At 37.1% G+C, this 25,034-nt stretch overlaps 1 protein-coding gene across 1 annotated transcript; it reads left to right on the plus strand.

Annotated features, from left to right (window-relative positions):
* RARS2 (arginyl-tRNA synthetase 2, mitochondrial) lies at positions 1 to 24,717 on the plus strand. Its single transcript, XM_063312293.1, has 20 exons — positions 1 to 140; positions 2,109 to 2,182; positions 3,581 to 3,686; positions 3,999 to 4,082; positions 4,710 to 4,807; positions 5,421 to 5,476; positions 6,822 to 6,905; positions 8,810 to 8,886; positions 9,658 to 9,816; positions 10,794 to 10,897; positions 12,235 to 12,321; positions 12,519 to 12,579; positions 14,053 to 14,129; positions 15,682 to 15,806; positions 16,908 to 16,975; positions 17,059 to 17,168; positions 19,453 to 19,551; positions 20,801 to 20,875; positions 23,026 to 23,089; positions 24,239 to 24,717. Exons 1-20 carry the CDS (start codon positions 102 to 104, stop codon positions 24,323 to 24,325), a joined length of 1,734 nt encoding a protein of 577 aa, XP_063168363.1. The 5' UTR covers positions 1 to 101; the 3' UTR covers positions 24,326 to 24,717.
* The last annotated feature ends 317 nt before the right edge of the window (positions 24,718 to 25,034 follow it).

Raw genomic sequence — 25,034 nt, forward strand, 5'->3', positions numbered from 1 at the left:
GAAGTCAAGCAGGAGTGGCTCCTCCCCCAAGTGGGCTGTTCCATGACGGAGGCGTGGGGAGGAAGAATGGAAAAGTGGAGAGCGCCGCTTTAACAAGACCTATGGCGAGGTGTCGTTTCCGGAAGTGCATTGCTGCTCAGGTATTGATCTTTTTTTTTCTGTAATGTATTCCTCCCGTAGGGGGAAAAAGTCAGGAATCTGGTAGCCCCTTTTCCAGCTAAAGAATTTTATTGAAAGGCATGAGCTTTTGTGAGCTGCAGTTCACTTCACCAGATGTTAGAATGGGTGGGCTGATTTGGATTTAAATTGGGGAGAGGAGGGGAAGACAGGTTGGTTGTGCAGATGTAGGTTGCATGTGAGAGAGATTACACATACCTTATGAATTTATAATATGTGAAAAACGCATTGTACTTGCTGATTCCTTTTGAAGTAGCTTGAAACCTTTTCTTGTTTAACAATTTCTCACTCGATTGTGCTATTAAAGTCCTACTTTTCCAAAACAGTCACTTTGAAGTCTGTCATGGAGTGTCCTGGGAGGCTGAAATGCTCTGATATTGCCTTACTCTTGTTTTGAGTCTTGGTATCAAATGTGTGTCTATTGATTCTTTTGCACAAAGTTTGTCCCGTTTGTCCTCTATAGAATTCAGAGGGGCATTGCTGGCTGGCAGATGATGGCGTATATTGCATTGGAGGAAGAGCATGTGAAGGCATCTCTAATTTTGAGTGTGTGCTTGCTGGGTCCTGGGATGGTGCTGTTGGTGTAGGAGCAAAGTAGGCATCTGGTTTTGTTGCAGGGCTTGCTTCTCATATTGGCATCATTGCCCTGTTATTTCTGTTTGCATGTGTGAATCTTCTTCAAACTGGGTAGTTATCCGTAGGCAAGTATGGCCTTGCCACCCAATGGGAGTGATGGATGATTCCCCCGCTTGTCTTATAGCAGTTGGACTCATCTAGTTGCTTGCTTGGATTTGAAGCCCCTGTTCCTTACTACTGCTGGTAATGCTGCTGCAGATAGGGACCAAGTGAACATGAAAAAGTGAGGTTGCACAGAATAATTAGCTGCACACATGCTAAAGCAAGGCCTTCAGTTGTGGTGATACAGTTTGGGAGAAATTGTTACAGAGGGAACTCTCTCTCCTGAGTTGCTTATAGAAGAATTGCAGCCCTGCCATTTACTTGGAAGTGAGTACTTTTTGGACACAGTGAGACATTTAAGTGTGTCTCCCTTAATTAGATACTTTACCACCGCTTTTCAACATAAAATCTTTTAAAAGTAATTTGCAAGGTAAAATTTTAAAGCAAATATAAAATACAAATCCAAACATCAGCATAAAACATTTAAGCAACACATTTAAAATACATGCACAATAGTCAAAATGGTTTGTAACCATGGTGTGGATAACTGTTGCCAAGTTCTGCTGGCTCAGGAAGGGTTGCAGTTGGTACTGGGTGTTCTATTTATCTGTCTCCATATTGTCTGTTGTAGCTGAATTTTTTCCCATTGATTAATACACACTGAAAGTCTCATGCAGATTGTTTTCTCACAAATTGTTGTAATGAATAGTTTTTGCAAGGTTGCTTCCTACCTTTACTTTTACAAGGAATGGATTGGGGGCATTTTCAGGAAAGCTGGCCTATGTATGGTACAAATGGTCACCAGGTGACATGTTTGCAGTCTGGGTAATTACACCCAGCTGGGTAATTTAAAAACTCACTTGTGTTATGACTGATATTTGAAATCTTTGATTTTATTTTTCCTCTGTTGCTTCGTGGTGTAAGACTAGGACATGTAGAAATTCCCAGATTTAATAGAGCTTCTGGATTCAGAGCTGTACATTTTGATCTGAATGCTGACCTGAAGGGGAAAGGATAACTGCAGTTCCACAAAGGAATATGTATGGCATTCCATTTTCCAATAAATATTGGTCAGTTCTTACAGAGGTAGGAAAGAAGGACGAATCTCCATTGTGTGCTGCAAGAATGTAGCATCAGTATGCATTTATATGTAATAAATTTTAATGTAATTGAAATAGAGGATAAAATGATGGCAAAGAAATTGATGCCTATTTATTCTTTCTTACTAAATTTGGCAATTTTATTTTAAATAGCTTTCACATGTTTTGAGGATCCCACCAGAAAACTTGGTAAAATCAATCTGTGCTGTTCCAGTGTCAAAAAATAGGTAGGGTATTTATACTTTATAATTTAATTTCCTCAGATCCTTTTGTCATACGTACAAAATAACGAATAAAATTCCAAACATTCCTTGAAGTTTATAGTTTGAGAAACAAACTAGCAGAAATAAATGTTGGATCTATTGATATACAAATATTGACTCCTTGGGAACTGGTATTAAGCATACCATCCAGTGTATACTTACTGTAGAGTAAATCCTTTTAGTCAGAATTTAGTTGAAAATATACTTGCCTAGGATTGTACTCCACTACTACAATATTATAGAGTTCAAATCAATAGGATTAGGTCTGCCTAAGATCTGTTTTTTTAAGAAGCTATCCTATGTGTACTGCTTTGGGGATAAGCCTTATTGGTGAGGTTTCTATTTTTTAATAACATGCATTGGATCAAGTTGTAAAAATGATGAACAGCAGTTGTGAATATAATTTTTGTCCATCCTCTCTTCAGAACAATGGTAGAAGAAATAGTTTTCAGACTTGTTCTGAGCAAATACAGACATTTTGTCTTCCTCTAGAAGGTAGAAGAGAGCAGTAACATGGCTTGGGGGTGGGGAATGGAGAGGGTCATATCAGGTCCTGAAAGAACTTCACGCTCCACATTAGTTCTGCAGGCCACATACTGTATTCCCCTCTTTGGGCCAGCTTTTTGTTCCAGCGATCAGTTCTGAAAATCCTTTTGCTAACATTTAAATAACTATTTTCAAAACAACCTAATACATGACCCTTTCTGCTAAAACTTCCTTAGGTGCAAGTCACTGTGCTGGTCATAAATACAGTCTGGTTCATAATAATATTAAACTGTAATGCAATTTGTTTATTTTTGGTTCAGCATAACGTATTTACCCATCCATTATGGTTTAGCATTATGTACAAGCCAGGTAATAATGTTTGTTCAAGAAAGTATAGTTGAAGCCCTGACACAGTGTTTCAACTCGCTCAGTCTCTGTTTCTAATTCAAATTATTTCCACTATCATCTAAGGCAGGAGTAGGAGCCAGTGACCTACAGATATTACTGAACTGTAATTCTCAGAATCCCTTGCATGGCTGATTGGGGCTACTGGAAGTTGTAGTTCAGCAACGTCTGGGAGGCTACAAGTTCCTCACATTCCCATAAGGGTTGTTACCATTAGATGTACTTGGACAAGCAGATCTCTAAGTGCCATTTGATGGCTTTTAATGGTTGAAGAATAGGAGCTACAAGGTGTAGCTGGTGTATTGTTAACCAGGCATAATAGTTTCACAGATCATTTGCTGTTTCAAAAACTTTTGAGGATGAAGTTGCCCTAGATATTTCCAGCTATGTTAACTCTAAATCTTAGGAATCCTGCCCCCTCTGTCATGAAAAGAGTCTGAATCTTTACAATTTTTTCCTTTTTTTTTTAAGGCAAGCTGCTGATTTCCAGTTCTTTGTGAGTTCTGTGTTAGATGCTAATTCTACAGAATATACAACATCAGATATTAAACTTCAAGCAGAGAAGCTAGCAAACAAGGTATCCAGTAAGAAGCATTAATTAGAAGCATCAATAAGAAATTGCTTATAAAATGTTTTGTGCTGCATAAAGTGTTTTGTGCTTTGTCAGAATGACGAAATGGCATTTTGCTGCAAGCTCCGCCCTTCTGCAACTTGTGTGTGTGTTGTGTGAGAATGCACATAGAAAAGCAGCAGGACTCGCATTGCAACCCAATTGCCCTCCTTGGAGATGCTGCTGCTTGAAAAAGTGGAGTTACATAATGCAGTGTGCAAGATAATTCTACTTATTTGTGGTATACTCTTTTGTCTATAAGCTTTATTTTTATTTTAGCTAAAATGTGATGCAGTTGTGAGCAAAATCAGCCCAGGTAAAGGAACAATAGACTTCACAATAAATCGAGACTTATTGGCAAAGGTAAGAGCTACTATCTTATGAATTGTAGAATAGAAAAACATGCTAATTCTGAGGCTAGTACTTTCAGTAATGGATACCAGTGTAGAGCATATAGTTCCTACCCTGTAATTTTAGCTTAAGTGATTCTTCCCAAGTTTGGAATAATGAACTATGTAATTTTAAAAGTATAAAATAATAAAATAAAGCCGACAAATAAATACCTCAGACAAAAAGGAATAGTAGTCCCCCAAAAGCAGATGTCTTTTTTTAAAAAAAATAGATCATTTGTTGCATGAATAATATTGATAATTCTTACATAATTAACCTGTTTAAAAATATAGTTATATGGATATGAATGCCCTGTTTTGTGCATAGAGCATGGGCATATTGAAAAATAAGAACGTCCTCAGTTCAACAAAAAAGGTAATCAGAATTCAAAAAGATGAATGAGCATTGACTGCCTGCTATCAGTCCATTTGGAAAGCCTTTGTAGATCTCTGCTTAGCTGATATGAAGTCTCAGAAAATGTTTGTTAAGTGGGAGATTCATGAGCTTGCAAATATCAGTGAAAGCTATTTACTTGCTCTAAAAGGATCTCTTACTCATTACTTCCATTGTGGCTACTGTATGTGTATTTTGCTTCCTAAGGCAGTGTTGCAGCAGGTATTTGAAGATGGCTCTGAATATGGAATAAAGAGTGAACTTTTCTCAGGATTGCCAAAAAGGAAGGTTCTCATTGATTTTAGGTGAGTATAGGCTTAGTTAACATGGAGCATGCGTAAAATACTATGCAGGTTTACAGGTTGGTTATATAAGTAACCTGTCTGTAAACCTGAATGGATTCATTGGCCTAAGTTTGGTTTTGCTAATTTTTTTCTAGTGAAGCATGCACTTTGGTTTAGTGAGTATTGAAACCATATTTTTTTACATTTGAACATATGAAATACTCATGTTCAGTTTCCCTTGGAACATGCAGGCTTCCACTTCAGTTATGGCAGAACTTTGTTACTACATATTGTAGTAAAATATAAGAAACAACGTGAATGCAGATACAAATTCCAGTTTGCTATCTCGAATGAGCTGTGGACTAACATAGATACTTCCGAAGGATATCCTTCAGTACTAATATTGTTCATAAGTATATAACTTATTTGCAATGGAAATGCCCATGGCTCCATTTGCCTTGCCATGCTGTATTGTTTTCATAGGTTAGCATGTCAGTCATGTTTTCCTTTCCATTTTTCATTGTATGAGCTAAATGCAGACGCTCTTTTATGTAAAGTGTGGTTTGACTTCTCTATTCCTTTTTGGAAGGTGGGGAAGGAGAACCTAAATGATTAATGTTCACATTTCTTGCAGTTCACCCAACATTGCAAAGAAGTTTCATGTTGGTCACTTGCGTTCTACATTAATAGGTAAGGTATGACTGAATTTCAGCCTAAAAATGAAGAAATCTTCTGAATGTGATTGTAGTCTACGGTATTTGTAAATAGCTGTGAGCGGTGGGTGCTTCTCCCATGTGTTGATGTTCCATCTTGGCTACATGATATTTAGTCTACATGATAAGCTCTGGGCTGCTTTGAAGGCATTGCTGAAGCAGGGAACTACTTGTGTGCATTTTGAAAGTTTCTCAGAAGAAGACCAGATTGAGATAGAATCAAACAAAATCTTAGAGATGACTTCAGGAATAGGGGAAAAAAATCAGTTTTAACTCAATTGTTGAAACAGTAAAGCAGAAATATTTTACATCTATGAACTTCAGGTGAGCTCGAAGGTATGCCTTACAGCAGGACCCAGAATCAGCTTGTGGCATTTCTAGACAGAATAAATTAGAGTTGTCAAAAACTATAGCCTGTAAAAATAATGAGTATTTCTCAAGCCTGGAAATTTTCTTCCTCTGATTTCCTGTTCCCTTGAATTTATTACTTCAAAAAAATGAAGGGTGATGGATCTTTCTTGTTAAAGGCAGGTACTGATAGATTAATAATTTGATTCTGAAAATAATCAGAACAAGTACAAGGAGGTGGGCCCTGTACTTCGGTTACATTTTAGACTTAATTCCAGTGGGAAGAATTCCAAGAGACGACTAACCAAATCCAGTAATGAAGCAATTTATTTTGATGTACACACATCCCTCCCTTTAGATAGTTGACAGTCTTTCTTCCCCACTAGTCCTCTTAAACCACAATGTAAGAACCCCTTTTTTGTGCAAGAAGCATGATGAAATATAATTCCTTCTCCCAATATTAGAAACCTACTTTCACAGGTTAAGTTGCAACTGTATTATATATCTCCTCATTTTGTCCATAATTGAGAACTTGAACCCAGGGTCAAGATCCAAATGGGTCAAACTAAAATATCAATAATATTTAGCTTCAAACTATTGCTGCAGAGGGAGAAATCTCAATGTTTTGGTTCAACTAGTATTCCCCTTGATAAACTTGTGACTCTAGATGTAATATTGGAAAAAAATTAGAGATTGTATTATATTTGCAGGGTAAATGGAGCGTACAACAGAGCATTGTTTTCATACTGAATAAGGATGTAGCCTACTTTTTTAATGCTGCAAAAAAGATAAGAAATAATATGTATTGAATAGCATATTCAGGCCATTTCTTTTGAGATCCAGTGGGATCTTTATAGAGCCCTTGCAATTGTTAGATATGTACAGCGGTAGAAATGGGAGATCAGGTTACATAAAATGAGCATTTGGGGATAAGAGTATAGCTGGGACAGATAATTACTGTGATTTATTTTCAGGGAATTTCATAGCAAATATCAATGAAGCAATTGGACATCATGTGACAAGAATAAATTATCTTGGAGATTGGGGCATGCAGTTTGGTAAATACTTTTTTAAAAATTCTGTTTTACAGTTAGTATAATATAATCTAGGCCTGGTTATTTTCAACTTTGTCATAATGAGCCTTTTAAAAACAAAAAGCTTTCAGTTCTATTGTAGCAATGAGTATTGAGAGTCCTGATACATTCAGTTTGTAAATTTCTCTGCTCTTTAAGATAATTGATCTGCTCTTTAAAGATAAAAACACTGATCTTAATCCTAGAAATGCATAACAGCACTTCTGTATTGAACCACCCAGCCTGTATCTGTACCTATTTGATTATACTAAAAAAACAGTAAGCATGTCTGTGCGAGAAACTTTTTTTTTTAATTCTTCAGCATTGAATTCCAGAATGGCCTTGTTCTGTTTATTGTAACAGAGAAGGAACCAAGTGCAATGCCTTCCTGTGCTTGCAGGGCTCTTCTGGGATTGTGTTTCATACCTGTAGTGAGAGTTGGACAGGTCCTAATGCTCTATGGAAAAGCGTGTTGTTTCAGTTGAAGAAAATAACCTTTTGCTCCCATGTGAGAAACACCTGATATTTGTGTCAGGTTTCTTTGAATTGACATGTTTTGTGAAAACCTGATCATGGCTCAAAACACCAAAAGTTCAGATTTTTTCAAATAGCAATTCTTCCCCAAAACATTGCTACAATTAATGATCCGCCACTGTTTTTGTATTATTGCAGGTAGATGGCTTTAAATTGTGCCCTTCTGAAATCTGATAGGCAAGCAACCTCTTAGCACAAAGCTCTTGTTTTTCTGCAGTTGTTATTTTGCATAGATTTTATCTTATCTATTCCATCTTTATTTGCAATGTTTCTTCACAGGTTGAGATCAGATAATAGTATCTGAACTTAATAAGTGTATTTTAGCACATTTTCACAGTGCGGACTTCCATTGCTAATTTGCAGATCTCTTGACTCCTCAGCATTGGGGAGCTCTGCATCTCCAGTATATTTTGTTTGTCAGATATACTGTATGTCTTCCATTTTTGAAAACTCGGAGTGACTGACAAATAATAAACATAAAATTAAAATGTATTTTTAAAAATCAATAACATAACAAGAGGGCCCTGATATGCTACTACAGTATTCTCAGTGAGTGCTCCAAGGATCCCCAAATGCCTCCAGGAAGGGCCATGTTTTCTTGACTCTTCAAAAATATACTGTAACATGGAGGAGATTGTCCAGATATGGTGGTTGGTGGGGTATATATTTGTTTAGTTACCCTTCTCCAATGTGTGGGTTGTATTTTACTGCAGTTTTTTTACTTTATGTTTTAATCATTCTGTAAGTGAGCTAGAATACTTCCTGATCAATAAATAAAAAATAAACATCTAGGGATAAGCTGAATTGGGCCTTCTTTGTGTAGAAAACACATAAAGGGGCTACTGCTTAGTTTTGGGAATACTCCTGTTCTTAGCAACTTAGTTCCCTCTTGGTTGTTTCCTCCATCTTAACCTCTCTTTGCCTCTTCCTTCCTTCTAGTGTGTTACATTTTTCTCATACTCTACTCTGTTCCCACAGTATCATGTCATGATGTAAAAGTCCGTCTTTAGGTATGAGGTTGTACTGTTCAGGACAAATTTTTCCTTTCTTGATTTTAAGCACATCCTTGCCTAACCCCAAAGCAAATCCTAGTTCAGCATCTAATTACACAGTTTATGTCCTTTTATAGAACTCACATGTCACTTGATCAACATCACTGAAGTCAGAGCTTTATTTTATGAGTATCAAAATTTATAGCATACACCAATGTGTTTTTGGTTACTATAGTTTTGAGACTTGCTTTATAAATTTAAAAGATTTTACTATGCAAGTTTTTATTGCTGAAACTGGTAGCAAATTATTCACCTATCTTCTAACAACTCTTTTGTTAGCTGAGAAATGCTTACTTTTTTCAGGTCTGTTGGGAGCTGGCTTCCAATGGTTTGGCTCTGAAGAAAAACTGAAATCTAATCCTTTGCAGCATCTTTTTGAGGTATGTTAATATACAGTAGTTGAATTCTTTGAAATAATTTTATTGAAGTTAGAATGTATAATGTGAATGACCATAAACTTATCAGCCCCCCCCCCATTCTTTCTAATATGTTTTATTGTGCTTTTCAGTTTGTATTGCCAGACCTCTGGAACAAAAAGAATTCCTTAAAAATTATGAAAGATGTTTTGTATGCAGACAGTTTCAGGTTCACTCCTGGGCATATCTAGCTAAAAAGAATGAGAAGGTAGCAGGGACAGAGCCGTCTGAGGACTACTAGCAGTCAGGATAGACAGCACTGGCCAAACAAACAAGCTGGCTTGCTATAAGGCTGCTTTCTATGTTCCTAAAAGCTCTATCTTTTGAGTTATGCCCAGTGGGCTAAGTAGAAAGAAGTCCCTTTTTTGTTTTTTGTTTCTTTAAAGAAGTGATATTCATTGGGAAGATGGTGTGGGGAAAAGTTAAAGTAAATAGCCAAGTACTCCTGGACTTTAATACCCAATACCCAGTCCCAGTCAGCATGGCTAGCAACCAAGGAATATGGACTAGGATTCTACCATCATCTGGAGGGAGTTATCAGCTCCTGTATACTGGGGTAGCTTGTCTTTCTTGCTGGGCTACCTATGATCCTTGCCATTGTGCAGAAGATTACAGGATATTGAACCTGGAATGTCTTGAATACAAAGTCAATGCTTTGCTGTGGACTGTAATCTTTTTTTGATGGAAACGTCCTTCAGCTTGAATTGTCCTGTATTTTTCATTTATTTTATATAGGTCTATGTACAGGTCAACAAAGCTTCAGAAGAGGATGAAAATATTAAAACTCTGGCACAAGATTTCTTTAGAAAATTGGAAGCACAAGAAGAAGAGGCAGTGTCACTGTGGCAACATTTTAGAGATGTTAGCATTGAAGAATATGCTCGGGTGTATAAGGTGCTGACCTGAACTTTTTCTCTTAGTATTTAGAAATTATCCCATTCTGCCTATAGAGATACTTGAGTATTTTTGCATTTCTGAAAAACATGCACCCTTAGATTTGCCTGATCTGTGCATTGCATAGTAGCAGGACACCATATGATTCAGAAAGAGAGATTATTTCAGTCAGTGACCAGCTTAGAACAACATATAACAAAATCCAGCCATTGAGATAAAACATACTTAAATATAAATAAAATAATGCAGCATTGCCTTCTATTAACATTCAGATTAAAATTAAAAGGTAAAATTAGCTAAGAAAAGAAAAATATATATAAAATTATAAGTGAAGTTTACTAAGTCTGTAGAGTGATAATTAACAATATAGAAATAAACTATTAAACTATAAAATCTAACTTAAAATATTCATGATGAGTTATAGTTAATAGTTCATTCTTACATGACCAAGGATAGATGAATCAAATGTAAAGATATAGACGAGAGGGATGGGTACATGGTATTGGGAGTAATATGGTATAATGTTCTGCTGCATTGTTTTTGTTTTGTTTTGTTTCACTTAATAATTTGCATATGGAGCCTCACTGATTTAATGGAATATCTGTAGGGTAGAGATGAATATAAAAAACCTGTTGTGTAATTATTAGCATGTTAATGTAACAATAATATCAATGTTAGCAATTGAATTTGACAGATTATTGCAACATTCCTACATGACTGATTTACTTAGGAATTTCTTTTTTTCAATATTCTTTTTTCAATATCTCATGTTTTTTTTAGAGCTCCATTTCCATGTTTTGGCTTAGTCTCTTGAAATTCTTCAATGTGGAAACCATCGGATGCACCATCAGATTGGCTGGGCTGAGTGGGAATTCTGGGAGTTAATAGCCTTTTGTTGAAAAGGGTGGTCACATAGATAGACGAGATAATTTTTACTGATTGTAATTATTTTCCTCTTCTCTTGATGGATTGTCCAGCGTCTGGGAATCTACTTTAATGAATATTCTGGAGAATCATTTTATCGAGAGAAAAGTCAGGAAGTTCTAAAGAGATTGGATGCAAAAGGACTTCTTAAGAAAATGTACGAATGGATTCTTTATTTCCAGTTTTCTGAAATGCCTGATCGTTCATCTTAATATATTGTATGTTGAGTCAAAGCTGTGTCACTTTAAAGCTAGCCAGTACTTCCATTTATCTGGACTTTTATTTTTAATATTTGTTTTGCTAAGATTTGAATAATCAAGGTAACTTTGTAAATACTGACATGCACATAAAGAGTTACTCACGGAAACTTTATTGGGGGGCAGGCAGCATGTAGCTCCATAATATGAGAATGGAATCTGAACCGTAACAAGACTTGCAGGCACAAAGTAGATAGTAAACTGCCAGCGCCTCATACTTCAATATGTACCTTTGCTTCCATCTGGCAAACCACGTAGGACAGAAGAAAACTCATCAGTTCCAGCTTTAACTACTCAATCTGTGGTGTTCTTCACATATAACACTAAAGATTCTTTAGGACAATCTTCCTCAACTAGATGTCTCCAGATCTATGGAGCTAAAGCTTTCATTGTTCTTAGCCAGAATTATCATTGGCAATGCTGTCTGTGAATCCTGGGATTTTTAACCCCAACACAGTCTGAAAGATTCTGGAACACAGCAGTACCTGTACACAGTTAGGAGTACAGCGAGGATATGTGTGAATTGAGCAAGATCTTGGGTTCAGATTGTTATTTCGGAGTGTTATTTCCCCAAGATCTACATTTTTGTTGTTTTGCATCAGGTATTGCGATTTAAAGTAATTTCCGATTAACTGCTGAAGAAGTTAATGTCAAACCATCAATTTTTAATTTAATTAGTTGAGCCAACTCATATTTATTTTAATCACAATACCTATTTTGCATGTAATACAAGCAAGAAGTTGGGGAAAACGAAGTCAAACGGCAGTTTATTATCCGAGCAGAATTGGAGGAGGGGGAATCTTTTGTACATAATAATGAGATGGGTGAGAAACCTTTTTGATGGCCAAGGGCTGTATTTAATATTGCCTAGTTGAACAACAACTGCAGTAGGTAAACTGGGGCTGTGTAGGTAAATTGGGACTATCATATACGTGTGGGACTGTGATTTTAGTTTTTGTTCTGTTGGGGCACTTTTAAAAAACATGTTAAACTTTTTTTTCCAGGGTGTACAGTTGCCTTTTCTTGCTGAAAATATAAAACTGATATCCTGTGTAACATTAAACCACAACTTTAAATCATTTTTATTTTTCCTTGCAATATCCTTATAATCTTAATTCCTGAAGTATTGGAACTTTGTTTGTTTGTTTGTTTGGCTATGGAAGTGGATATTAAGAAAATCAACGTATAATTCCTTACTGCAGTTAGATTGTTCAGAGCTTTTTTTCATCATTTTCAGAGAAGGAGTAGGAAAAGTTTGTCTTCCTGAAAACGGAGACCAGGTTGCTGTAATGCGTAGTGATGGAACTTCGCTTTACCTAACAAGGCAAGCATGTTGCGTGACTGTTTATCAGTAAGAAAGCACATTATTTTAACACTGTTGGTATATGTAATAGAATATTGCTGGTGGACAGATACAGTCACAAATTGCTCATGATTTTGAAGAACAGCATACAGTTTTTTTTAAATAAATAAAATTATGTCTTTGGCAAATGTTATTTGTTTTTCATGTTTCATTTCCAGAGATCTTGCTGCTGCTATAGACAGAATGGAAAAATATAAGCCTGACATTATGTTATACGTCGTAGGTATTCTATGTTTTATGTAAATTGCTTTGGTAGATGATGAAGATGTTAACATACCTTATGTCAGCATCCAAGCATTCCAAGACATTTTATTAGACTTGAGCTAACCTTGTCAAAAGATAGATGTTTTCTAACAAAATAGAGACATGACACTACTGTATGCTGATCACTCCCAGCTTCCCTAGGCTTGATTAGGTACTGCTGATAGACTGGGGAAGCCTGTAGTTCAGTGGTATCGTGTCACATGTCTTGCCTGACAAAACTAGCCTTTCCCAACCAAGTGTCCTTTAGTTGTGTTGGACGGTAATCTCTATTTTTGCTGAGAGTTTGGAGGTTTGTAATCCAACAGATCTGGAGGTCAGCTGATTGGGGAAAGATCTTTTCAACTTTACAAGGAAGAGAAAATGAGGAGATCTGGGATAGTGGCTCTTGATAATAACCCCATAACAAAACATCTGGCTCCAGTCTTATTTGATGTACTTGCTCCTGCTCATAGATGGCCATAATATACCAGCCAGGAAGCCCTCCAAATTGGAAGGAGAGGCTTTTCACCTTTATTTGCAAAGTGTCCCATTCCAGCAGATCCTTTGTTTCTTTTATCCCTGCTGATTTGTAATGCTGAACAATGTGGCAGGATTATAATATATATTTTATTTTTTAAAAGCCTGCTCCTAGATGTCATACAGTATCCCCATTCAAATATCGTATCATTTAGAATTTTAGATTCTAAAACTTTGAAACCATCATTGGAGGTTCTGAAACTGTTACCATGGACTATAAACGTGGTTTGTGGCATAGTGCAATCAATCAATTGTGCTTAGTTAGCATACCCTGGATAAGCAAATGATCCTGAATCATCTAGTGATCATTATTAACAAAAGCAACTATTCATGATAACACAAAGGTCTTGATTTTATTAAATTAACACATATAGCATAATCTACCACAGCCCCCACTTTTACATTAGCAAGTCAATATACCTGTTTGTTAAATGTATGTCTCAGGAATTTGATGCCATTTCTTGCATCTTCATACCCTTCATACATCTAAAGCATCTGATCCTTTCTTTAGAAGCTTGTGCCATTATTCAGTTGTCATTTTATGGTTTGGTAGCTGGCAGTCTACACCAATTTTTAACAACTGATATTCCAGTTTTTCTTTTTATAATATAATGTCTGGTATTCTTTTAATAGGATCTATGCACCAAATAGAAAGTTAGTACATTTCAGAGTTCTAAAATCAAGGTTTTCGGAGGCTTCTATGGATATAGGTAATATTTGAAGCCTCCCATTGCCTCAGTTATGATTTGAACATCAGAACTTTTCCAAGGGTAATTTTCAGAAGAGAACTCACATGAGATGAATCCAGTTTTCATGGCATTATTCTTCCCTTGGATATGAACTGTGGCAATGTTGTTTTGCACTTGACTGTTATGTATTAAATGGCTAAATCTTTTTTCTCCCCCTTTCAAGACAGATAAAAGTCAGAGATCTCATTTTCAACAGATGTTCCAGATACTGAAATTACTTGGTTTCAATTGGGCAGAAAGGTAAATATGAGCATGTCACGAATTTTATTTAAAATAATAAACCAAACTAAACTGAATAATGATATTTCTATCATTAGGAGAGGAAAATGTGACAGATCAAATGTTTTAAATCTTTAGATGGGCAGAGCAAGGATGACCAAAGACCACTCTGGAAATATATGAAAGGTCAAAAAACAACTAATTTTAAGCAAACACAGTGTGGTAATTAAGATGTTAGACTGGAGCAAGGGTAACCCAGGTTCATCCCATCCACAGTGGAGCTTGGTGGGCCAGTGAGGACCTCTCAATTCAACCTACCACAGAGGTTGTTGTAAGGGAAAACCCATTTGTGGATCTTTAAACTCCCATATGAAATTAGAATATTCATACAATTAAAAATATTTTTTTTAAAAATGGAGATCATCTCTTTATACAAAATTTATTTATTTTCTTTATTTTTCTGATTTCTGTTACCGCCCATCTCTCCCAAAAGGGGGACTCTGGGTGGTTTACAGTAAAATATCAGCATTTGCACTGGAATCAGCCTTATGCCAGAGTAAGGCTGTGGAATGCCCTGAGTTTTGTTTCCTATTGGAGGATTAATTGGTAGTTGCTTGTAAAATGTTTCAGCAGCAACCTCTTCATTAAGATTCTCATTCAATATTGAAATTACAAATCTGTGAGAAAACATTGAGAGATTTGTATTTTATAATAGCAGAAGACAGGAGAAGGTGAAGTTAATCCTTTCCAGTCTAAATTACCACATTGGAAAGTGATTGATTGGTTGCTAGGCAAATACTAAGTTCTAAGCAATTTAGGTTAGAATTGTAAGTTTCTAACATGAAAGTAAAAATAAAGTTGGTAATCAACCTGAATGTGTGTGTGTGTGTAGTCTGTACGTATTCTTTTTGTCTTCTGTGTTATAAAGGCACACTGTTGCCACGTCAAACTTTCCTATATACTGTAGTCAATGAGATCATAGATCTTTCTTTTAAAAATATATATATATATATAGTTCATATTAGAACTATAACATGGATGATGGAAAAAAGTGTGCCTGTGTAATGTACACATGTAGGTATATCTGGTATCTAATCCTGTTTTGGAGTTAATAAAGTCTGAAACCAGTAAAGCAGATCTCTTCTCCCACATGCTTAAAGGTGGACTATGAGAAACCGTTCTCAATAATGGATAACATATAAGAGGAGAACACCTCATACTTACTTTCGTAGTTTTATTTATTTATTAGATGTACATTCCACCTTTCATTTAGGAGCTCAAAGCAGCATCTATAGCATTTCCTTCTCCCCTTTTCCCTCACTACAACAACTCCTGTAAAGTAGGTTGGGCTGAGGGGAGGGACTGACCCAAAGTCACCCAGAGCCTCTGTGGCTAAGGGTGGAAGTAACGTATTTTTCTGAGATCAGGTTTAGTTCTGAAACTATGCAAATGCCATTCTTATGGAAGGATAGGTTCCTAGTTTCTACAGCTGAGAAAGTGTCACTTTTATTTATGATGTATATTAGACTCAGAAACTTATTGACCCATCAGTTTTTGTTCTCCATGTTTATAGGTGCCAGCATGTACCCTTTGGGAGAATTCAAGGCATGAAAACTCGAAAAGGAGAAGTGGTTTTCCTGGAAGATGTTTTAAATGAAACTTGTTCCATGGTGTCAGAAAGACGTGCTTCTACAAAAAGTTAGCTGATAAATTTCTCTGTTAAATTAATATTTTATTCTGGTTCTGTAAAAAAAAGCTATGTGTGTTTCACCACTCTGTATCACAGTCTAAGCCAAAATTAGTTCAGCTGCTTTTGCTTTCTGCATTTGGACCTCTCTGTCTGTGATGTATATTTCAGCATTTAAAAAAACACTTCAGGAATAAAAAAAAATATTTATTTATTTATTATTCGAATTTTGTTGCCGCCCATCTCCCCCAAGAGGGACTCTGGGCGGTTTACAATAAAATTTAAACCACAACAATAACATTAAAATCCAGTAAATAAACAATTTACCAATATAAAATACAATGTAGATAAATACATTTAAGTAATTGGGAAAATAATTCATCCTTTTCAAATAAAGATACTTGGATTTTTTTTTTTCATTTCACTATGAAGGTGTTCTGTCAGTCAGTGAAATTATACCTGTATCCAATACTTGTTTCTTAGTTTTTTTCAGTTCATCTTTATTTATTTACAAATGGAAGATACTTTAATTACTATCTCCATGCGTTTCCTTTTATTCTTTTTCTCTCTGCTGTATCTGTCAGTTGCAGCTTGAATATTGCTTGGATATTTCAGTTCTCTATCGCAATTACTTCTAGGTTATAAATAATTTCTCTAAACAATAATATTAAACATGGACCTAATCGCACAAGCCTTAAAAGTAAGCTTCCTTCATTTTCATGCATAGTGATATATAGTACAGTATAGGATTGAAGTAATATTGGAAGCTTCATGTGAACTATTTAGAAGGCTTCTGCAATCCATGTTTTGGAAAATAAAGCTATTTAATCATTGCTGGAGCCACTATATGTTAAAAGTCTAAAAAGTAGCTGAACCTCCGAGGGTGGTTTTTTTTAATTTGCAGTGGGATACAAATTTAATAAATAAATGATGAAATTATATGTTTTCCTGATTTTGTTAACCATGGTAAAGATATGAGGAAGATTATGTTCCTATTAGCTCCTAAAACTGATTATACCACTTTATAAAGAAGTGTTTGAGAACCAACTTCTTCCAGGAGCATTGTGTACCTGTTGGTGAGATAATGGTTTACTCTCCTTTTATCTGATCAGCCACGAAAGAATGTGACGATCCTTCTGAGACTGCAGAACGGATTGGGCTTGCAGCACTTATCATTCAGGTCTGTCATCCAATTAATTGCAAGATCAGTTACGGGGATGCTGAAAAATACCTACTCAGTTCTCGAATAATTTGTCATTTCAGGACTTCAAAGGCCTCTTATCATCTGATTATCAGTTTAACTGGGATCATGTTCTTCAAAGCAAAGGCGATACTGGTGTCTTCTTGCAATACACACATGCCAGGCTGCACAGGTATTGGGGCATGATTAGCACCCTATTTTTTTCCTGAACTGGTCTTCATGTGGGTCAGAATGAAAGTTGTCTGCAAGTAAAAGTGGTTGGGAGCTTTTCTGGTATGGCTTCAGTGTGCTTAAACGAGATGAAATATGTAGAAAAGGCAAACAGGAAAGTTTTGCTCAAGAGTTCCATCCATTTCATATAATGGAACTTTCTCCTTTTCTTCTCCCGTTGGCGTCCCATGTGCATTCCACAAATCTGTTTTGAATAGTTCCCATAATTTCCGGGAGCAGTCATAGAGTGCTGCATTCCCAGAGAGGCTGCAGAAGAAAAATTTAGCTTTCCTGGAGGACAGTAATGGAAACAATCGTAACTTTTAACAGGCAGCAGAACTCAACAGAGTACTTAAAAACAAATTTAAAGAAACACTTTAGACTTCTTTTTTTAATGTATAGAACACCCTTTCTCAAACTTTTGACCCTGGAGGAACCCTTGAAATATTTTTCAGGCCTCAGGGAACCCCTGCACATTCAGGCTCAAATATAGGCCAGAAGTTACAAAATTATTGTATTTGTTTCATGTAAAGGCCTGTATATACAGTATGCACTAACAGTGTTCTTAAACTAAAAATAAAGAATGAAACTTACCTCTTTAATGTGAAGTTGTCTGAATTTGAAATAATTTTTAAAATAAATCATGATCTCCCAGGGAACCCCAGTGACCTCTCACAGAACCCTAGGGTGCCACGGAACCCTGGTTGAGAAACCCTGGTGTAGAATAATCATAATCCTGCTATAATTGCCCTGTTGTCTATATACGGTCTACAAAAAAGCAAGGAACAATTTTTAGGATATGGTAGTTTCCCTTTCCCTTTGCTTCTGAAACTGCAACTTTGCGGTTTGCTCTTTAACTCTTTTGGAGTGATCAGTCCAACACTTGTGCCATTCCAACAAAACAATTAAGGTCCTTTTAAGGTTGTGCTATGCTATTTTATTTCATTCTTGCAGGATTTGGCTCAAAGCAGACTTGGAACAATTTTAAAGTTTTGCTTCCATTATTAATTTCATTTTGTTGTTGTTTATTCGTTTAGTCGCTTCCGACTCTTCGTGACTTCATGGACCAGCCCACGCCAGAGCTTCCTGTCGGTCGTCAACACCCCCAGTTCCCCCAGGGACGAGTCCGTCACCTCTAGAATATCATCCACCCACCTTGCCCTTGGTCGGCCCCTCTTCCTTTTGCCCTCCACTCTCCCCAGCATCAGCATCTTCTCCAGGGTGTCCTGTCTTCTCATTATGTGGCCAAAGTATTTCAGTTTTGCCTTTAATATCGTTCCCTCCAGTGAGCAGTCTGGCTTTATTTCCTGGAGGATGGACTGGTTTGATCTTCTTGCAGTCCAAGGCACTCTCAGAATTTTCCTCCAACACCACAGTTCAAAAGCATCTATCTTCCTTCGCTCAGCCTTCCTTATGGTCCAGCTCTCGCAGCCATATGTTACTACGGGGAACACCATTGCTTTAACTATGCGGACCTTTGTTGTCAGTGTGATGTCTCTGCTCTTGACTATTTTATCGAGATTTGTCATTGCTCTTCTCCCAAGGATTAAGCGTCTTCTGATTTCCTGACTGCAGTCAGCATCTGCAGTAATCTTCGCACCTAGGAATACAAAGTCTTTCACTGCTTCTACATTTTCTCCCTCTATTTGCCAGTTATCAATCAAGCTGGTTGCCATAATCTTGGTTTTGAGGTTTAGCTGCAAACCAGCTTTTGCACTTTCTTCTTTCACCTTCATCATAAGGCTCCTCAGTTCCTCTTTGCTTTCAGCCATCGAAGTGGTATCATCTGCATATCTGAGATTGTTAATGTTTCTTCCAGAGATTTTAACTCCAGCCTTGGATTTCATTTATGTTATTTTAAATAAGAAATTACTTGTTTGGTAGCTGATGAGTACCAAGGAAATATTACTTTGTTATAATAATGGTTTTCAGATCAGACCGATGCCTAAAATGGCTTTTCAAATTTCATAATGAGAATTTATTCCCAGACTCTTGCTGCTGGTTCTGTTGTGCACTACTAATGCATTGCAGAACTCATTAAACACAGAGTGACTTCAGGCCAACCCTTCCCTCTCAACCCATCCTACCTCACAGGGATGTTGTTATGGTCACAAAGTGCATGGAGACTGCTTACTAACTTGAGCTCCTACAGGAAAGGCAACCTATCAATGCAATAAATAAATACGGAACTTTCAATGGCATTTTGACTATCAATATTATTGACCGTTTTATTTTCCCCTCCCTAGCTTAGAAGAAATATGTGGACCTGTCAATCATGGGGCTCCCATGAACACTGCTTGTTTACAAGATCCACTAGCAATATCCTTACTTCAACATCTTCTCAGGTACTTCAGCATTTTCTCAAGTTCCTAATGAAGTCTTGTGCATGTATGACAGCACTGAACACAGTTCATGTACTTTTTGTTAATTGTGCTTAGCCTTGATATACAATAGTTCTTGAAGACGGTAACTGCATATCCAAGTACATAACTGATCTGGTATCAACAGAATGCTAACAGTAACCTAGAAAATTTGTAATTGGTAGAATACCGCTGTTTGAAATGTTTTTACTTCAATTCATTTCCTCACAAAAAGTTGGAATTAGCCTAAGGAAACCACTCAGCCATATAGTGTAAGTGTGCTTTATATTTCGTTGGCATCTAGTTCAGCTGTGATGTTTGTGGAACGGGAATGTGGTGTACATTAGCTGTCACTGTTTGGAATAGCAGGCATTCTAAAGGCACCTCAGGCTATTTGCGACATGCAGCACAGTGCCATGTACATTAAACTGCAAGAGTGTCCAGCTGCGCTTAATGAGCTGTAGGAAGTATCTTTGGGTAATATTTATTGAAAATATATAAAACAAATGTGTAAATGTATAAAACAAAGATGGTAATAAATGGAATATGTTAGGTATGGTCCTGTGAACACTGTATAGTCCAATGAATTGTGACTGCAGAAGGCGTACAATGTTAGGAATAGTGAAAATTCTTGTTAGTGACAAAAGCAAGGCTGTTTAAGACTTTCTTGCCCTGGAGGGAAGACAGAATAGCCTGTCAGATTTCCTCATTGAAGAGAAAAAATGGAAAGACCAGGCAAGAGCATTTACGTAAGCCACTAATTAGCCTGTGACAGGTATGGAGTGCTGCTACTACAACAAAATATTTAAGGCCCAGAGTATTTCAAACTCTATTTTCCCTCTCTCTGTCTCTCTTCCACCATTCCCCACAGAAAAATAAAAGAAAAAAGTATCTCCATTACTTATTTTCAGCAAATATAAGACCATTTGGGGAAACAATCTAACCACTTTTCAGATAAACAAAGTAGTGGTTAATTATATGGCTGGTACTGAACAAAAGCTAGCATATACTTAGCTGCTATTTGACAGTACTGTATATTTTTTCCTGGAATTGCTACTCCAACTGTGGAAGTTTTCATATGCAGCCCTCAGCCCCTAGAGGCAGTTATGCTCAAGAATCTGCCATCTCTTTATATGACAGTAAAGCTGGAATAAAACTGAGATGTAGATGTTCTCTGTGCGGCCTTTTTTTTTTTTAATCAAATCCTCCTAAATGTGTTCCTTTCTCCCTTCAGATATGATGAGATCGTTTACCAATCTTCCCAAGATCTTCAGCCCAAGCATATTGTTAATTATCTCTTTAAACTCAGGTAAAAGAACGAAATGTTGGAGTCTTTGAACAGAATGGATACATTGCTTTTAAAAGTATTTAGCCTCAAAATAGATAGTTTGATGTAGTAAGATGCAGTTTTTTCAAACTGAAGGCTTCAGCGTGGTGACTAGTTAAGGTGTTGGACTAGGAAAGAGGAGACCAAGGTTCAAATCCGTCCTCAGCCATGGAAACTCATAGGGTGACTCTAAGCTAATCATTCTCTCAGACCAACCTACTCAGTCTTCTTGTTGGCATGAAATGAAACTACTTTGAGCTCTTGGAGAAAAGGAGGGATATAAATCTAACAAATGCACAAAATAAAGGCTGACTCTGTTACAGCAGCTTTTGCCTATGGAATCCTAAATCTGTCGTTCATTCATTCAAAGAACTTTACATTTTAATAATACCCATCCATTTCAAAAGCAGTACCTCACTAGATGAAAAAATAGTATATGTTCTTGAAAATCTTCAGGTGTGCCTTCTTTTAAGCAATCTTGGCCTTCCTGCTTTACTTTTCTTCAAGCTGTAAATTAACAATTGACCAATAATTTACATTAAATCAAAGAGGATGTGGTTTCTGCAAATTTCATTTTCCTATGAAATATTCTAAATGCCTTAAGCATTTTGGTGAATGCTGTATATTGTTGACCTGAGTCACTGGTGGAAAATCAGTTCATGAGAAGCCTTTGGACAAAAATGTCTTTGTCAAAACCAGATGAACTTTCAAGAGATCATAAAAAGAAACTAATTTTTCTTGTTGAGGTACATTCCATTTCTGAACATAATATTTCCAGAAACAACCTGCCAGAAAAGGGATAACTTATTAAGGCTGGGAACAAAATTATATATTTCATTATTTTAATGACTTTAAATAAATGAACAATTCAGCAAAATCCCAGCTAGCCAGCTGTGCCCTTTCTGGGGTATTTTATTACCTCTCTGGTTTTTTCACCCTTGCAGTAGTCATTCAGCAGTTCATGGGTACTGAGCATGCTCAGTCTATTTTATCCCTAACATTTTATTTCCCAATCTTTTAAAGGTTGCTTGTGTCTCTCCAGTACATATGTGGCATAATTTTGCTTTCATAGATATCACAGAGAATGAAACATATACTCTGTGTGTGTGTGTTTGTGTGTGTATTATAGTTTGCAGAAGATGGGCTTGGGTACACAGTTCACTTTAGTGAAAAGGAAAATACAGTGTTTCATAAATTACTGTGCACATGGTAGGAAAAGACTAAATTAAGGCACCATTACCATTTGAAAAACACAATGTATTTACCTCATTACTGAATTATTTATTTATCCCTCCTTTATTATTTTTATAAATAACTCAAGGTGGCAAACATACCTAATACTCCTTCCTCCTCCTATTTTCCCCACAACAACCACCCTGTGAAGTGGGTTGGGCTGAGAGGGAGTGACTGGCCCAAGGTCACCCAGCCAAATTAACCCATGTTATAGTTTTGCATAATACGTTGACTCATAAACTATCCAAACAGGCTACACAAGTCACCAATAGGGTTTAAACTAACCATGTTCAATTGGTTGTGCACATGTAGCACTAGATGCCTGGCCTGGCTAAGCAAGTTATACTGTTTGAGTGCAGCCAATATATAAGGTAGATTCAAGCTGTAGTGGAGCCAACTCTAGCACCGCCTTTCCCAACCTTGTGTCCTCCAGTACGTTGGGACTATAACTTGCAGAAATCTTGTTGCCTGTGCCCGCTAAGAATTCTTAAGAGTTGTTCCGACATAGCTGGAATATACAAGGTTGGGAAAGGCTGTTGTAGTAGAGCATACAAAAGCTGGAGCAGAGCTTCTGTTCAGAATAGAACAAGCTTGAATCCGGGCAGTGACCATTGTAGAGCTTGAGCAAACACAAAGTTATCAAGATGAGGTCTTTTTCTCACACAACACGCTTCTGCTGGTCAGAAAAAGGCAGAAGCATCCTCTAGCTTTAGATCCAAGCTACGGTGGCAGCTCCATATGCCCCACGGCTCTTGTGTTTTGCCAAGAAAGGCCTTCTTACTTGATCTGGACATAGTCATATGTGGTCAGAAACCAGCGCCACTGTGTTTTGTGGCTGCTTAGTTTAGGATTGCTCTCTTTTGGAAAGTTTGTTCTCAGGCTTGGTATTTCCGTTTCAGCCATTTAGTATCTGCAGCTCACAGAAACCTCCCTGTGAAAGGCAGCGCTCTGGAACTAGCTCAGGTAATGTTAATTCTCAGTGTTTGAGTGTGATTTGTTATCCCTAAGCAGTAAACCCTGGAGAGAAGCCTCTTGTGAAAAGGTTGCTGTTGGAGGGTGGGGTTTGAGTTAAAGGAATAAATGGCAGGGCTTTGTATTTGTACACAAGGGAATTGGAGGATGGAGGATGAAATAAGTCTACTGCAGTAGCTCTGCATGTGAGCTAGGATACTTTGAAGGCTGTCCCCAGGGAGTTGTGCACATTGCTTAATACTAAATGGCCACACATCAAAGCTCAGATCTCTCTTCTATCCATCTACAGACAATATATGCATGATATAACTCAGTGTAACAGCTGGCTGGGAACTCTAGGAATAGTTACCCCAAAATACTTGGAATAACCCAGGTTGAGGAAACTGCTTTAGATTGTGCATCACCGACTAGATGCAGGATACAGCAATTTCATACCCTTGTAACCTCGTATGAAAAGCAGGATTTCTTCAATGCAGCATTTCTGTGCTGCGTGTGGAACAGAAGTAATGCATACATGTGCATCACCGAAAGATTTTATCTGGAGAGGGTCTCTGAAACTTCAGAAGTAGACAGAACAGTCAAGCAAATGAATGTATTAGATGCAGTGTCCTTTTTCCCACTGAGGTGAACTTGATGCACATGAGAAGTCACTAGGCGGGACACAAACCTCCAAGTATATGCAGGAATAAAGATAATTAGCAGTATAGAGATAGAGGTACTTTGATGAAGCATGAACAGCCAGTTTCTGCAGATGGGATCTAATTAAGTTTTCCCATAAAAGAAAAAACTACTTCCATCAATAAAGGGGGGAAGTTCCCTTGACCAAGGGAACTGTATACAAAATCTGCTTTATGCTGATGAGGAGAGTCTCTCAACAGCAGGTTCGGGGAGGTGGGAGGAGACACCAGAGGAAAAAAGAGAAGTAAAAGTAGATCCTCACAATGATCAAGCTGCAGAATTATTGGTACAAAACAGGCATCTTAATAGTTGTTCTTATTCCAAAACATTTTATACTACCATAGCATAGGGCAAGGGGAGGGGGGGGGACGAGTAAGAAGCTGCTTTCATAAGAAGCAAATGATAAAAATTGCCATTTCCTCTTCTCTATCCCTCCCCTTTTTTTTTTAATCTTTTTCTCAGGCAAGGCTCTGCCTTTTCCACGCTGCTCGCTCTGTTCTAGCCAACGGACTGAAGCTTCTAGGAATCACACCTGTAGATAAAATGTAATGGGAAAACTTCCTGGATGCTTATTCTATCTATTGCTCAATGAAGATTATCTGACCTCCAATTTAGACTTTCAGGGCCTTTCCATATTGATGGGAACGTTCAGAAGGCCTTTTAGGTGAATTTTTTTGTTCTCTATTAAAAAGCCAATTCCAGGTTTCATTAGTATCTCAGTTAATCATTGTGATGCACCCACCATGTGTAGTGTGGACCAGGCTCTGTGACTGCTGCTTTGCTGCTCTGCTGACCTGCTGTGAAACCGAAACCTTTCAGCTGCTTGAAGATTTCAGCAGCTGTGCATAAGTGGCACCAAATAATATTGCTTAAAAATTAAATTCCATTTTGTATTTTTGTAATACAAAGCTTTGTCATTATGAGAAAATTAGAATTGTGGAGCCTGTTTTCTTTCCTTTTTGTTCCTCGTAAGTGCTTGGTTTGAAAGGTGGGCATCTTTTTTTAATACATATGGTACATTTAGGATAAAAGCTATTTTGCCATTATTAGCTACACAAGTCCCATGGGTACGGTCCATATCTGGCTACTCCATCTGACTTTAAGCTTTTCAGACTTTCTTTTAAAAAAATAAGCTGCTGCTATGCCCCGAGGAAAATCACCAGCCTCTAAAAAAGCACCCTCTGTGGGCTATCTATACATTTGCATGGTAGGTGATTGCAATCTGATGCTTTATTGGGGAATTCCATGTTTTAAAAAC

The sequence above is a fragment of the Candoia aspera genome, chromosome 1 (assembly GCF_035149785.1).
Source record: "Candoia aspera isolate rCanAsp1 chromosome 1, rCanAsp1.hap2, whole genome shotgun sequence".
Lineage (NCBI taxonomy): Eukaryota > Metazoa > Chordata > Lepidosauria > Squamata > Boidae > Candoia > Candoia aspera.

Excerpts from the sequence above, each read along its gene's own strand:
- RARS2 (XM_063312293.1), top strand. The coding sequence starts at position 102 with ATGGCGAGGTGTCGTTTCCGGAAGTGCATTGCTGCTCAG. Across the intron at positions 5,477-6,821 it reads CTTGCGTTCTACATTAATAG|GGAATTTCATAGCAAATATC; the intron begins GTAAGGTATGAC and ends ATTTATTTTCAG. Across the intron at positions 23,090-24,238 it reads GCGCTCTGGAACTAGCTCAG|GCAAGGCTCTGCCTTTTCCA; the intron begins GTAATGTTAATT and ends TCTTTTTCTCAG.